The sequence below is a fragment of the Vanacampus margaritifer genome, chromosome 19 (genome assembly GCF_051991255.1).
Source record: "Vanacampus margaritifer isolate UIUO_Vmar chromosome 19, RoL_Vmar_1.0, whole genome shotgun sequence".
NCBI classification, from domain to species: domain Eukaryota; kingdom Metazoa; phylum Chordata; class Actinopteri; order Syngnathiformes; family Syngnathidae; genus Vanacampus; species Vanacampus margaritifer.
Genome location: NC_135450.1, coordinates 16192658 through 16208172, shown reverse-complemented (window position 1 = coordinate 16208172; position 15515 = coordinate 16192658). Strand labels below are relative to the sequence as shown.

General features: G+C 40.5%; 2 protein-coding genes across 8 annotated transcripts; one reads left to right on the top strand and one right to left on the bottom strand.

The window, feature by feature from the left end:
• Positions 1-462: 462 nt before the first annotated feature.
• fez2b (fasciculation and elongation protein zeta 2b) lies at positions 463-13251 on the top strand. Of its 5 annotated transcripts, XM_077552768.1 has the most exons (11): positions 481-902; positions 4812-4920; positions 5038-5154; positions 6081-6222; positions 7230-7357; positions 8243-8392; positions 8496-8576; positions 8845-8920; positions 9001-9066; positions 9714-9741; positions 10274-13251. In XM_077552768.1, the coding sequence occupies exons 1-10, from the start codon at positions 565-567 to the stop codon at positions 9722-9724; spliced, it is 1218 nt and encodes a 405-aa protein (XP_077408894.1). In that variant the 5' UTR covers positions 481-564; the 3' UTR covers positions 9725-9741; positions 10274-13251. The 5 variants fall into 5 exon arrangements, 4 of the variants coding, with proteins under 4 accessions (XP_077408896.1, XP_077408894.1, XP_077408893.1 ...); XR_013289448.1 differs by having other exon boundaries at positions 9001-9741; XM_077552767.1 differs by lacking the exon at positions 9714-9741.
• Positions 13252-13287: 36 nt separating this feature from the next.
• Positions 13288-15245, bottom strand: LOC144039432 (usherin). Of its 3 annotated transcripts, none has more exons than XM_077552771.1 (7): positions 15127-15245; positions 14913-15050; positions 14455-14612; positions 14148-14300; positions 14011-14070; positions 13763-13891; positions 13288-13665 (listed from the first exon to the last, which is right to left on the bottom strand). In XM_077552771.1, the coding sequence occupies exons 2-7, from the start codon at positions 14962-14964 to the stop codon at positions 13576-13578; spliced, it is 642 nt and encodes a 213-aa protein (XP_077408897.1). In that variant the 5' UTR covers positions 14965-15050; positions 15127-15245; the 3' UTR covers positions 13288-13575. The 3 variants fall into 3 exon arrangements, with proteins under 3 accessions (XP_077408897.1, XP_077408898.1, XP_077408899.1); XM_077552772.1 differs by having other exon boundaries at positions 13763-13888; XM_077552773.1 differs by having other exon boundaries at positions 14148-14246.
• Between the last annotated feature and the right edge of the window lie 270 nt (positions 15246-15515).

Below are 15515 nucleotides of genomic sequence, written 5' to 3'. Positions count from 1 at the left end.
GTGCATTTTTTTCTTCTTGTGAATAAACGAATTTGTGTTCAGGGCAGATGTCGGGTTAGGGGAAATTGTTGGTTTTTTCTATTGGGTGCTTGAATAATGCAATTTTCTCTGAATAAAAATGTAGCTTTTTGTGGCAATGTATACATCAGCCCCAAAGCTTTTGTGGCGTTCAGTGAAAATCTTCTGAGTACTTTTTTGAGTGAACATGGACGTCGTTTTATTGAGTGCTCGAATACTACCATTTTCCCTTAAGCAAAATACAATTTTTCGTTACATTGTACAAATCAGCCCCAAATTTCATAGTTTTGTTGTCTGACACAAAACATACCCAGACGTCGCGTTCGGTGAACTTCGGCAGCGTGCTTTTTGAGTTTGGTAAAACGTTGATCGTCGTTATACGCTTGCCCAAAAAAGGGAGGAGCTTCTGCTTGTTCCGATGACGTCACTCTCCAGCAACCCCTCCCTCCGCTCTCCACCTCCGCCCCCACCCTCACATCCCAGCGCCTCCAAGCCGAAAACAACGCACGGTCCTCGGTGTCAGCGTTGGAGCACGGCGCGGAAGATATGGCGGCGGCTCCGTTAGCTCATTTCGACGAGGACTGGCAGGACTTCAATGAATTCAAGGAGTCTCCCGCTCAGCTGGACCAGCTCAACTCCAATGTGGCGGTCGCCGACGGCGGTGGCTCGGCGAGCACCGCGGCGGCGGTGGTTGGTGGCCTGGAAGATCTGTCCGACCTGGACAACAGTTTCTCGGGGGAGATCTGCAGTTTCCAGTCCATGGAGGACCTCGTCCACGACTTCGACGAAAAGCTGACCGTGTGCTTCCGCAATTACAACACCACCACGGAGCACATAGCACCCATCAAGCCCATCACAGAGGAGAATTACCTGAAAGACGACGAGTGAGTGGCGGTTTTATGTCGTTTTTGACACACTATATATATTTTTAAAAAGGACTCGTTAGCCTCGTTAGCTTCACCGGGGCTAGTGGAGAGTAGCTTAGCTTCAATCAGGGTAGTGCAAACACTGCCGCACTAGTCGTTAAGATAACATACAGTATTTGTTGTTTTAACCCACTTGGAAAATACATTATTTTTTCTTTTTTTAAACTTATAATATTTGCGCATTATGAGTGTAGTCGGTGTGTCACAAATGCCACGTTACCCAGATAGGGAAAAATAGCTTACAGTAAAATCACAAATAAATAAATACATTTATTTCGTTGCATGTACTCGTGACGTGCAATGACAATAAAGTTGAATCTAATCTAAAATGAATGCTTAAAGTACAGATTTTACTTAGGTCAAGTACAAACTATGTCCATAATGAATAAAATTTCAGTGGTTAAAGTGCAATTTCCCTGTTAAAAAAAAGTAAGTCTTTAAAACCGGTGAAAATATTCAAATTTCTATCTAACTTAATGCAAAGTCAAGATTTTAAGGTCTCACCTTGTTGTTAAATAAGAGCTTCAAACATTCACAACTATTTTAAATGTAACACACAACCATATAAAAAAAAATGTGACACACACCGCACAAGTTGTTAAGATACTCAGTAAAGAGTCATTTGTAATTGATGAAATTCATGAAATTGAAAATCAATCAATTTACATGACATCTTATTTGACAGAACCACATATACATATACAATTTAGATTATAATACTATTAATCTGAAAGGAGACCTTGCGTGCCTTCAATTTTTTTCACGGTCGCTTGTTGTCAACTGTAAATTGAAATGTTGCCCGTGGTAGATGAACTTGGAAAATGCGTTCTTCATCATCAATGTTGGTCGCGGATGCACACATTCCTACACTTTGTACTAAAGTAGAAGTAGTGACTTGTGTTAAAAAAAAAAAAAGAACATGCAGTGTAGAAGATGGATGGATGAATGTGCGTTTTCACTTTCTTTGTTGCTCGTTGAAATGGCGTAATTGTGCATCACGTGCCAACATGCAAATGAAGGTCATTCCCATCCCACGTCAGGCTCAGGCTCCTCAGAGACACTCTTGTTGGCTTTCCTCTCCTTCAAACTGCTCTACTGTGACAATGGCAGATTTAATCGCAAATGTTGCAAGACGTCCGCCCAAAAAAAAGGGGAAGTTGGCGTATTTTCTCAAATTGAAGCATGTAAACCAAATTTATATCTGAGTGGGACCATTCTATAGTTTGTTACTAATCTACACTTACACAGTAGTAAAGTTATATGAGGTATTTATATCATGTACTGGCGGTGCTCCACAAGGTTTTATACGAGGTCCACAGAATTTTACGTTATTATAAATGTCACAATTATTTGCCTTTGCAGTAGAAAGTTATTGGTGTTCCCTAAGGCTTGCTACTCAGTCCACTTTTTTTTGGGGGGTCAAGTTAATATTTACTATGATTATGCCGCTAAAGCTAACATGGGTTAACGATTAAACAGACTACGGCGCATTACGTATTTGTATGAAAAACATTCTCAGTCCATAAATATATATATTTGATACGTTGTATTTTCTGATTTATTTTTCCATGTGTTTGATATCACATTTCCTGTAGCAGTTGTGGTGTTTATCTTCTTGCACGAGTACATTTTTAGTTTCATTTTTCTTTGAAAGAACTTTTGAGTAATATACACGAGTACGTTATCCATCATGAATATTTTAGCTCAGCTGCCGACTGCAGTTTCCCCATTTTAAACAAGAATGGCTGATTTAGTACCCCGGATTTGAGCCGACACACAATATATATATTTTTTTTACAGCTACGGGTGTTTCAAATGTTAAATCCAAAAAGCAACTTTGCGTTGACTCATGGACTGAATAGCAATTAGAGATGGGGGAAAAGGGAGTGGAATAATTGGACAGCAGCCCCGAAGTAACCCACAGAGTCTTTTCCGCACGAATGCACTTTGGCAGGAGGGACGTGCTCGGCCGCTTAACGAGTTCACCGACAAGCTGAGACCAACCAACGAGGTTAATAAGGAAAATGTGCCGACAGAAGACAAGGAATCGCCGGATGAATATATTACGGGACCAAATACTGCCGCCTTGCAATGCAGAGCATGTTAAATGTATTTCAATGTGATGACAGCGGAACTAATTGTGTGTATTTTGGCAAGCGGCCGTTGCTCAAGGCGCCACAAAATAAGCCTTTGCCCTACATAGAACACCACCGCCACCCTCCTCGCTCCCCGTGCTGCGTACAACACCTCGGGGAGCAACGTGGACGTTACGTAAACAGGCGCTGTGTTTTAGCGGGCGAGAAATCAAACGACGGAGCGTGCACTCGCGGCACCCTCGCATGGATGTCAGCGCAATGACTTGCACAACTTCACACAAATGAACTGGGAGGAATTCATTTGAGTGTGTGAGGTTGAAGTATAAAATGTTCTTAGAGTTGAGAAAGTAAAAAATATTCTTGATTTAGGAATTTATTTGGCTATGGTGTATGGAAGAATGTGCTACGTTTGTTTTGGAGCGCGTCGTTGTCTGCTGTGGGTGCACGCACATCACGGGGAGAAAGATGGATGCCAGGGGAGGTGAAAAGAAGGGGATAAAAGGGGGAGGGAAAAAAGCCCCCCTTGACAGCCTGCTTGCGGACCGCGTCTTTGTCTTGTGGCCATTTTAGAGCGCACCATTGTACGCTGTGGGTGTGCGCACAACACAGGGAGGAAAGTGGAAGAACAGGCAGGGAGGACATTTGTCTTGAAAGTCAGCGTGTCGACAGGTGCTTTGGCCTGGCGTGAACGATTTAGAGTGCCTCGTTGTCACAATGTGGAGAAGCCAGTGGGATATATTTAAATACATTTTTTGATTTTCAAATTTGTGTCTGTGATGGTGATTTTCGTTTAAAAGCTCTCATTCCTGTCCAAAATAGCACTTGGTTATGTTGAAGGGTTGCTCTGATAAAGTCGAATGAAGTTGTCCGTTTTTTTCTTTGACAGAAAACATTTCAGATGTTCTCAAAAGGAATTGTTGTACAATTTCTGGGAGATGCTGCCCTAGTTTTGTGTGATTCTTAAGTGCAAATTGGATCTTTTCCTTCTCAGATTGTCTTTCTGAAAATGTTTTGCTTCCACCACCATCTGCTCAGCCGTGATTTGTCGTCTGTCAAATGTGCCGCAGATTATTTGGAATGAGGTCGCTCTTAGTTTGAGACCACGTGCCGTTTTCTTCTTTGCGTACTTTTCATAACGCGCTTGTGAACATTACATTACTTTTAAGACGCACTCTTTTGCGTGTGCGCGTGTGTGAATGTCTCTTGAAAATGAGAGTTTTAGTATTTAGTAAAAAAAAAAAAAAAATTAAATTTTTTTAAAAATTTAAATTATAATTTATATATATATATATATATATATATATATATATATATATATATATATATATTATTATAATTATATATATATATATATTATTATAATTATATATATATATATATATATATATATATATATAAAATTATATATATTGTATATATCAGTTATTTTCAAAAATATATATTTTTAATTTCCTACCTTTTTGATCAGAAGTTTAGTAATTTTTTGTAATCCTATGTTATGAGTATCTAATTCATCCTGAAATTGGGTACTTAAAAAAATATTCTATGTTTTAGTTTTTTTGAATTCTAGTATTGTTATATTGATTCTGAAATCATTTTTAATGTATTTTTTTGTACTTTGTATTCAAAATTTTTGTCCAATTGTAAAAAATATTTAATGTTAAATTAGTGATGTAATCACCATCATTTTTCCAATGTATTTATTTTTTAATGTAGCAACTAATATGGAGCTTTGCAACATAAGAAAAAAGGTGTGCTTTTGTCTTTCCAGGGTTTGGAACGCGCTGACGGACAACTACGGCAACGTGATGCCGGTGGACTGGAAGACGTCGTACACGCGTTCTCTCCACTTGCCGACCCTCAACCTCAACGAACGGCAGGTAGCGTGAGACGGGCTCGTTCAGTGCGTGCGTTTGTTAAACAAGACTCGGCGAGACGACTTTGACTGGATTTCTGTGAGCGTTGTTGTAAAGCGCTTGTTAATCCTGGACGGACAGAAGCTGGACAACCAGTCGTTGGATCTGTCGGACGACGAGGAGCTGAGGGAGCAGATGGACATGCACTCCATCATCGTCTCCTGCATCAACGACGAGCCGCTCTTCACCGCCGAGCAGGTCATATTTCAACCCGCCCAAAAATACACGGCGCTCAATAACAGGCAAATGTTTCAGTCTCGTGTTCAACGTGGGTTGGAGGAGCCGTTTGGATTGCTTTACAAAGTGAATTTAAAAAACAACATTTTTTTTAAACGATCTGTTAACAAAAAAAAAACATTTTTTTAAATGAAAAATGTCAATTTTAGCTCTTCTTTAAATCTTATATTTAGTGAATAAAATATTAAAAATTTTAGTAAGAAGTTTATGCAATCTATATTTGAGTATTTTCCATTTACTCTGAAATATAGTTTTTTTGTTTGTTATTTAGTCCAAGTTAAAGTAGGTCTTTTTTAATGTTCAATAATTGATAAATCATTTAATTTGTATTTATTTATCGTAAATTGGGATTTTTCGTTTATTTACCTGAAATTGTTTAAAACATTTTTAAAAGCTGTTGTAAATTTGAGCACATTTTACAATTTATTCAAGAATTTAGCATTGTTTTTTTTAATGTTTTTTTAATTCATCTTTTGACTTTTTTTTTTTTTTCATCACTTCAAAATTCTTAACTGTAGTAAAAACATTCATTCCAAATGTCATTTTTTGTATATTCTATATTTGAGTTTTTATTTATTTACTCTAAAACATATTGTTAAACATTTAATCTAGCATTTTTTAAATACTTAATCTTTAAATATGTATTAAAAATGTAAATATATTTTAAATATGAGTTTGTTTCCATTTATTTTATGTTTGTATATTTTTTTTTTCTTCAGAATTGACCATTTCAAATGTAGTCGACATTTTTTGATGTTTAATTTATTTATTCTAAATAGAGGTCTATTTTTACAGCTCTGTTCTCAATTTGAATATATCAGTCGTCAAAGCCTCATTTTTGAAGTGCGTGCAAACGAACGTGTTTCCCGTCGACTTTTGGCCGCCAGGTGATCGAGGAGATCGAAGAGATGATGCAAGAGTCTCCGGACCCGGACGACGACGAGAGCCCCTCCCAGTCCGACCTGTCCATGCTCTCGCAGGACCTCCACGGCCTGAAACGCTCCGTCTCGGACACCAGCTACGAGGACCGTAAGTTTCACGGGCGCTTTTTTTTTTTTTTTTTTTTTTAAGAAAGAAAAACAGAAAACCGACACGTGCGCTGTCTTTCCGCTGGGCCGCATTTTGGTCGTTCTCAAGTGCGGCCTAATGAGGTGTGAGAGGTCGCCGCGAGACGCGTCCACACGCACCCACATGTCTAACCTTCTTATGTAATGTGTTCTAAATACAAACGGACAGCACGTTATGTAATGTAAAACATATACATTTGGTTGAAGCAGCACACGTTCCACGCCGATGCGCACTTGCACCCTCGTCGGACGACTAATCACGACTGACGATGCACTCGACGGGCAGCCATTTTGTGCCAATTTTTGCTGATTTCCTCAATTGAACATGTACACTGCCGTGAAAAACGATTTGCCCGCGTCCTGATTTCATATTAGAACCACATTCTAAGAGCTGCGAGCCTCTCTGGAAACTCAACAAAAAGAAAAATACTGGAAAAAATGGCATCCACGGGAGAGTTCCAAGACGGAAAAAAATTGGAAAACTATTCTGTGGACGGACGAGACAAAAGTTGAACTTTTTGGCTTGTTACACCTTTGGTACAGTATTTAATAAATGCGTGAAAGTGAAACATGGAGACGGCAGTATGATGGTCTGGGGCTGCTCTGTTACTTCAGGACCTGGACCACTTGCTGTGATTTAACAGAACAATCAATTATTTGGTCTGCAGGTTAACATCCAGCATGACAGACATTTTAAAACACACACAAAAAAAGGAATGTATGTGAGTGGCTACAATTTTTTGTTGTTGCATGTATCAAATAAGTTTAGATTTTTCCCCTTATTAAATAAAATCGTCATTTACCAACTGTATTTTATATGAACTTGCGGTATTTGTGTGGGATAAAACTTGATGTAATCTAAAATATGAGCACAGTGTGATAAATGTTTGTTTGTTTTCCCACAAGACTGTACTTCCATCCAAGTCCACAAATGTGTGATAAGTCATTTGTCCCGCGTTGCACGCTCAGGTTTGCGTCAGCTGTCCATGTCGGAGCTGAGCGAGACGCTGGAGGAGGTGGAGGCGGCCATCCGCAGCTACAGCGAGGAGCTCATCCGGGCGCTGGCCCTGCGGGACGAGCTGGACTACGAGAAGGAGGTGACTCGGGTGCTTGCACGGACACAAAATGTCCTCTTGCAGTCTGTATATTGCATTTTCCAAAGGAGTGGTTCTTAACCTTGTTGGAGGTCCGACGCGCGTTCACTGAACCCGAGATGGAATTCAGGGGCAGAGGCTAGAATGAAAACAGAAGAGGCCTCAGAATTGAACCCTGCGGAACACCATACGTTCTGTTACACATGCCAATTCATATTGTAGATATTCGTCCGTCCACTTACTTTTTTTTTCCTTCTCAAATCACATGACGTACCATCACAACAGCCACAAGTCGACCCTCTGAATTGCACAATTTGATTGGATCGATTCCAGATTAAGAACCACTGTTCGAAAATGACATCTTGTTTAATCAGCAAATCACTCGGGGGGGGGGGGGGGGGATTCGTTTTTGAAAGTTTTATTTAATTCTGAAATAATTTCAGTTTTTAGTTCTAAATTAGATTTTCTATTTATTGTGAAATGTATTAATGTTTTTATTTTGGGATTCTGGAATTGACCATCCAATGTTCATTCAAAATTTTGGTACATTGTTTTTATTTATAGAAAATAAATATCAATATATTTTTAAATATTTTAAAATGTAGTCTTTTATTTTTTATTTAATTTCAGTTTTTAGGTCTAAATTTGTCTTTCTATTTATTGTGAAACTTACTAGCAAAATAATTATTTTTTATTTTTATTTGGGCATTCTGGAATTGACCATCCGATGTCCATTCAAAATTGTAGTTCATTGTTTTTATTGACTAGAAATGTAACTATATTTAGAAATGTATTCTTTAGTTGAAGCCTTCATACATAAAGCAAATTTCCTTTTGCTTAATTCTGACTGCGGCGCGTCCTGACAGTTTTGTGCGATTGCGGCGCCAGGTGAAGAACAGCTTCATCTCGCTGCTCATCGACGTGCAGAACCGGCAGAAGGAGCACCGCGAGCTGCTGCGCAAGAAGAAGAAGATCCGCAGCGCCGGCGCCACGGGACCCAACGGCCAGCGGACGTCCGGCTCGCACGTCCCGGGCACGGTGAGTGGCCGCGGGCCCGTCCGTCCGCGCGACCCGGACGCCACCCTTCGCCGTCCGTCCTCATCTGTCTTTCCTCTTGCTTCTTCCCTCCGACCGCTTGTAGCGCCTCACGCTGGAGGGACTCTCCAATGTCATACAAAATGGCCTCCGTCAAACTTTTGGTACCGCAGGAGGGGACAAACAGGTGCCCCCGCGTCTCTTTCTTCCTCCTCCTGATTCTTTTCTTTTTCTCCCCAGCATGCTTCATTTTCTACAGATACAGTCGAACCCGTGCTGTCATCGTTTCTTTCAACGAAACTCTCATTGTTTTTGTTTTTTTTTTGCTTTGCTGCTTCCAACTTTTGCGTTTGGAGCGTCGACGGCGCCTCGTCCGTTTTCCATGCATGTCGGCTGTTCGGACCCGTTGACTTTTTATGGCGTGTCAATGAACATGTGCGTTTCTTGTGCCGCAGTACCTGACCACGGTGATTCCTTATGAGAAGAAAACGGGCTCTCCTGCAGTGGAAGACCTCCAAATCCTGACAAAGAGTGAGTCGGTCGATTTGAACATCGTCACCTCTTTTGTTCTTCATTCTCACGGACCCACGTAACTCTTTGTGCGTTATTAGTTCTTCACGCCATGAGGGACGACAGCGAGAAAGTTCCCGCCCTGCTCACAGATTACATCCTCAAAGGTACGCACGCACATACACGCAATCACTTGATACGGTTTCTTCCTTTCTGGCTCTCCAAAAAGCCTTTTTTTCACCCACCAACCACAACATAAGCTGTTGAATTTTTTTTTCCGTCAATCAAAAAAAGACTTTTGTAAAGAGGTTTTGACAAATGTGCTGTATTGTGTCTTGTTTGATAGATTGTGCACGTGCGCCAAACATTGTGTGAGCGACTTCGTTTTTAAATGGCCCCTTTACGAGCTGGTGGACGTGCAGTTCTACCCCAGTCCTTTAGGTGGCAGTGCTGCGCTATTTTGCGCTAAAATCTGGATACACGTTTGTTACAAAAAAAATAGCATTGATTATTAAACAGTATTTTAAGAAGTATAGCTTTATTTAAAATGGCTATTGAGCATATTTTATTTATTTTAATTATTTGAAACATGACCATTTTAGTGCATTTTTCTTTTAGTAGTTTCAGTTGACTCCTTTCAGTAATACCTTAGGCAGTGACAAATCTTGGGATATTGCGCCCCCTGCTGCAATTCGGTGGCAGTGCTTGATGGCGAATGAAAGCGGATGGAGGGATTTGTTGGCGCTCGTACCACAATTTGACTGTTGCCTTCCTTGTGTCCCGCCTGTGCCGCCGCTTTTGCGCTTTTGGCCAGCTCTGGTATGAGAGCGCAGGACGCCGAGGTTTGTAAAAGACGCTGACTCGTCACCTTCGACTTCACTCTTTCGCTCTCTCTCTCTCTTTCGCACTTTCTTTCTCGGGTAGAGCTGGGCGATATAGCACTAAAAATATTTTTTTTTGTTTTGTCTGCAAAGATAAGAATTGCAGTTTGAATCGATAGTTCCGCCGTCACTTATAGAAAAATGAAACAAGTTTGAGTTTCGTTTTTTTTCCTTTTTTTAAATTTTTTTTTTATTTTTTATTTTATTTTTTTCCCTTTTTTTTCGAAGGGTTCAACAATTATAAAAATCGATGAATCAGCCCAGCTCTGCCCTCAAATTTGTCTGCTCAGTTGCATTTTCGTCCCCTTCCATTCCCGCCGCCATCCATCCCGTACGTCCCTTTAGCGGCTAGCAGGAAGTTAGCGGCCGATTACCGCTCCTCACGCTTGTGATCCTCGTCGTCTTCTCACTTCACTTCACGCTTGTCACCTTTTTTTTGTGACAACGCCCCCCCGAACTTATCGTCCCATCTCCTCTTGTGCTGTGTTTGCAGTTCTTTGTCCCACGTAAAAGTAAAACAGCCAATTGGCGCCCTCCCCGGAGTGACGTCGCAAAGAACCTTCCGGATCTTTTAAACAGACTTTTTTTTTTACCTTGACGTGTTTTTACCTGGACGTCGAGTTGGACAATCCCGATCCTCCGTGGACTCTAACCAGTATTACTCCCAAAATCCCCGATTGACTCCTTGTTTTTATTCCACAATGTTGTTCAGCAAAAGGAAATCTGGGCCAACTTGTATTATTTTTCTTCCGTCCGAAGAAGGGAAAAGGCCCCGCCGGCAGAGACTTCAGGTGGCAGCAAAGCTTGACCTCAGCATCCGTCGAACTCTGCTCGCCGCCGGCTGAATGTTGAAAGAAAATATTTTTGTATATAATGCACGGGAAAAAAGGAAAGCCAGACGAACACGTTGATTAGTGACCTCACACCTCCCGCACTGCTTACGCTAGCTAGCGAGCAAACTTTTGGTAGTACGAGGTAGCGCTCGTCGTCGTCGTCGTCGTCGTAGTTATCTTCTCATGTCGCGTTTCTGTTGATTAGCGCTAGGTAGCTTTTAGCTAGTCAGCATGCTAATATGTGATCTTTGTATGCTACCTTAACCAATGACAAGCTAAGTTTTCTTTTTCTTTCTCTGCAATTTTCGCACATTGCATTGATCGCCACCTACTGGCAGCTTCTTGTTTGTTTGTTTGTTTGTTTTTTAAGCAACAGTCACAGCAGTTGAACATATTTTATGTGCTAGAAGTGGCGTGAAATTAATTCATTTGCACAACGGCTAAGATGACTTGGCCAAGCAGTACAAGATGGCATGTATTCTTCAAACGTTTTTTTAATTTGATTGTTTTGTATTGTTGGCCTATATATCGTCGTTGCTATGTGAAAAACACTTATGTCCGTTTTTTCCCCATTGTTTACATTTTCGGGACGTCTGCATTCAGTTTCATCCCAAAAATGTAAAACATTACAAAATGGACATAAGTGTTTTTCACACAGCAGCGACGATATGTTTTTCAAACAACTACACACTCTAATTATGACCTCAGACTATAGCAAAGCCTGTAGATGGCGTTCCACAAGGCTTTATACGGAGTCCACAGATTTTTACACAATAGTTGACATAAATGTCAAAATCAGTTGAGATGGCGTTCCACAAGGTTTACTACTTGGTCAACAGATTTTTACATTTCCAGGCTCCTCCTAGTGGTACGCAAAAGAATCACTGCCCAAGTCAAGTTGTGTTTATTCTTTTATGAACTTGCTACTTGAAGAAGCTAAGTTGCTTGTTTTTTTTTAAGATTGTACTTTGAGGGCTGGGCTTTAAAAAATGTAATAATCGATATTGAATCGATTTTCTTTTCGAGTGTGATATTGATTCATAAAACCATGAATCGATTATTTTAATCTTTTTTTTCCTATAAATTAACAATATATTTTTTTTAAAACTTTTGAGGGGGTATATTACTATTTTCTTGAAATTTACTGTTCACATGAATTTTAAAGTATTTTCATACATTTATGAAAGACCTGATTTATTGCCCTTTATGACAATTTAATGTTTGTAGAGGCTTTTTTTTTTTTTTTTTAAATCATGTCCCTGATATTTAACAAGAATTGATATAGCACTTTGTGAGAAAGCTCGAGAAGCACTGGTCTGTCTTATCACTAACCCGCAACAATTCAGTAGCGAAGTCATATTTACAGTTTTGCATGACAAACACAAAAATCTCTGAACTAAGTAGTGAGCCTTGTGGAACACCACCAGTTTTCTTGTAACCACAGCTGTGAAGTAATGTAACTTGGAACATGCCGTAATCGATCAGTCTTACGCTTTTCATGGCTGCCAAACGATGTCATAAATCGAGGGCCCCTTATAATCTTTTTGGGGGATTTTCAACGTGCAATTCTTGATGGCGTTTTTTTTACAAAGTGGAGATACGGAAATGGGAGTGAGCTACTATCAGGTCCAGTCGCGCTCTCAGGTACGACCGTCAGCATCTTCAGTCGTTTTGTGCTTGTTCATTAAATGTTTACTGTGGCTTGAGAGCCTCCATGTAGTCAACTTTTTCTGCATTTTTAAAGGTAACAGTAATTCAAAGGACAAAGTGTTTGAATGATTTTGTGTGTAAACTGTGACGTGCCGCCTGCACTTTACTGCCGCACATGCATTTCCTCCTTGTGTGTGTGTGTGTTTTCATTCGAAAAAAGATTTTTGGGCTGTTAAGAGTCTTATTTGCCGGCTGACACGTGAAATCCAAATCAGGTCCATTTTGATAATGAAAATATTTTGATGTCATCTGATGAGAAGAAATGAATTTAGTTTTCTAACGAAACAATAAATCCTCAATTTAAAATACAATTTTAGAGATTTATATTTTATATGCAAGACGAACAAGATTCACACAAAAAAATGGACTGCCTTTGTAAAAAAAAAAAAAAAAAAACTTTGTACTTTCAATTGACTGCTTTGACTGCCAGATGTTTTCAGAAAAGGGATGCCGTGGGTGCCAGCCGATTTAAGCATTTTTGACTGATCTTTCAAGGTCCACAGAAAATTATGTGTTTGGACTATGGAAACACACATACTACCAAATGAAAGATTGGACTCTCATCTTTCATCAGAAAAAAAGAGTTTGTTTCTACCTTATTCCGTTTTTCAGTAATCAACAATAGAATATGGTTAGTTTCACCTCTGCTTTGAAACAAACGTCTTTTAACGTCTTTGGCACTCCTCCATAGGATTTTACTAAACGTTATTTGACGTTTTTGGCAGTCAAAGAGTTAATGCATCGGATTCCAGCCCGTTTTGGGGTGTTTGTTTACTCATGTGGTACTGAAGTTTGTTAATTTATTGTGTTACTGATTTTTTTTTTTTTTGGTGACCATTCTAGTAGTGACTGTAATGGTTCAAGTGTTTTTTTTTTGTGTGTCAGCATTGCACCTCATTTCAAATAAATGATTATGTGAACAACTATATACACTTTTTATCTACCACCTCATTGACTCACACTGTTGCGGTTTAATGAGCCATTTATTTATATTTTTATTTATTTGTTCGTTCGAACGATTGGACTGCTTGCAAATAAGACATGAAAGACATTTTCTATGTACTTTTTTTTTTTTTAACCTATCCTCCATTATTCACTGAAAAAACATGTTTCAACCATCATCTAATGTAAAAATGATGCTTGGACGGCATCTTTGCGCCGATGAACTATGTTAGTTCCAGTACAAAATGGCCGCTCTGCTGCCATCTTGTGTTACTGACGGTGACATGATCCACTTGACTCTCGCAATTGATCACAAGTTGGTGTCTGTAAACATGGTGTGCTCCTTCCTGGTCGTGCTGAAGCCTTTGACGCTGTCCACAAACTCTTCGTCGTCCATAAACTGTCGACGCAAGAGAGCGATTTAAAAAAAAAAACGGAAGAGACACCGAGTATTGGCAAAGCATCAAATACAAGGACTAAATGCTTTCCATGCTCACCATCCCGCTGTCGTGTCCCCACGCCTCCGACTTCCGGTCCATCACCTGGCTGACGCTGCGCCTCAAGGAAGTCTCATCTCTTACGTTACCCTGAGCACCTGCGTCTTCACATTTGGCCTCCAGCGCCTCCTTGTGGCCAGCAGAAAGATGTCAACACGCGACCCAGGTACGCAGGGGGAAATGCGACGTTACCTTTTTTTTTTCCCCCTCATATAACTTTATTGAACAATTTCAAAATGGGACGTTACCTCTGTCTTGATGGTGAAGGACTTGAGCGTCACGCTGCTGACCACACCCGCCGTGTCGAACTGAAATGTCACAAAATGGCGGCTATGATCAGTGGTCATTGCTGCGGAATGTGTGACTATTTGGTGGAGCGTCTCACCAAAACAGAATTGCTGGCTGGATAAACGGCCATGGGGCTTCGCTTCTGCATGGCCACCAGAGGGGGCCGCTCTCTGCTCAAGGGGGCCTTCTTCAGCACCTGCAACGCAGGGTTTTCATTGGCTGTTGTCATGTCGTGAGCCCCGGACCATAACTGCCAACATTAAAAATAAATACATGAATAAAAGTGAAAATAAAAACTCTTATATAAATTATTTTATATGTATATATGTGTTAGTTTTTATTTTCACATTTATTAATTGATTTTTAATAAAATGCCTCGTGGTCCGTGGAAGTAGTCACCTGACCTTGTGCAGGGCCACGCCCAGCGCGACGGCCATCAGCAGCAGGGCGATGGCCGCCATCACCGCCATGAACCACAACTCCTGGAAAACCGGGCGTCCATCCGCCTGGCCCGACTCCACACGCTCGCCTCCCATTGGGCCCTCTGGAGGGGCGGGGCTTCCTAAATACGACAAATGACATTCGTGGTCACAGGAAAAAACAACTGAGAACACGATACTCATATGGTGTCAAAATATGTTTGTCCCCATACAGTATGGAATAGAATAAGAATTTTCCCATACTTTCCCCACATTTTTTTTGCCGGTTTGAGCAACAAAACTTGTGACCTAGAAAACAATTTGATAATAATCGGCCTCATCAAAATGTTTTTGTCCCGATGACGTTTTTCTGACGCACGGGGCAATTGATGAAGCTGAACTTTTTGTCTGTGTGCGAGAAAAGGGACATAAGAGCAACTCACCGGCGTCGCGGTCCGTCTTGGGATCTTTTGTCGAAGGTCCCGCGAGACGCATCAGAAGGCCGAAGACCAGCTTGGCCTTGGGGACGTTGCCTGTTGCCGCATCGAGATGTCACGTGTGGCGTCAAAATCTCAAAACTCCTATTCGTGTGTGTGGTTCGACATCCCATCAGCCTTTGCTTAGCATCTCTATGGCAACCATCAGGTGTCATCTTACCTGAAGAGGCGTCCTGTCACCAACACCACCCTCGGGTCCCTTGGAACCTGCTCATGCACTAAGTTGTGTGTGTATACAAAATACTTTCTTAGATATTAAAATGTTTGCTAAAAGAAAAAAAGTGTTGAGAATTAAAAAAATAAATAAATAGCAGCACAATGTTTACACACAAAACCTAATTAATAATACAGCAAAAATGGTTGTCATTAATAATCTTTCAGATTTCTAAAATCCGTGATAAAATATTTTCAATGTTTGCTTTATGAGCACTTGTTTTGGCATATACACAATGTGACCACAAGATGTCGCTAAAAAGCTGCAACAAAAGTGGCGGCACAGGTACGCAGGGGGAAAACGGGACATGATGTATAGTAAGCTTCTTTTATGCA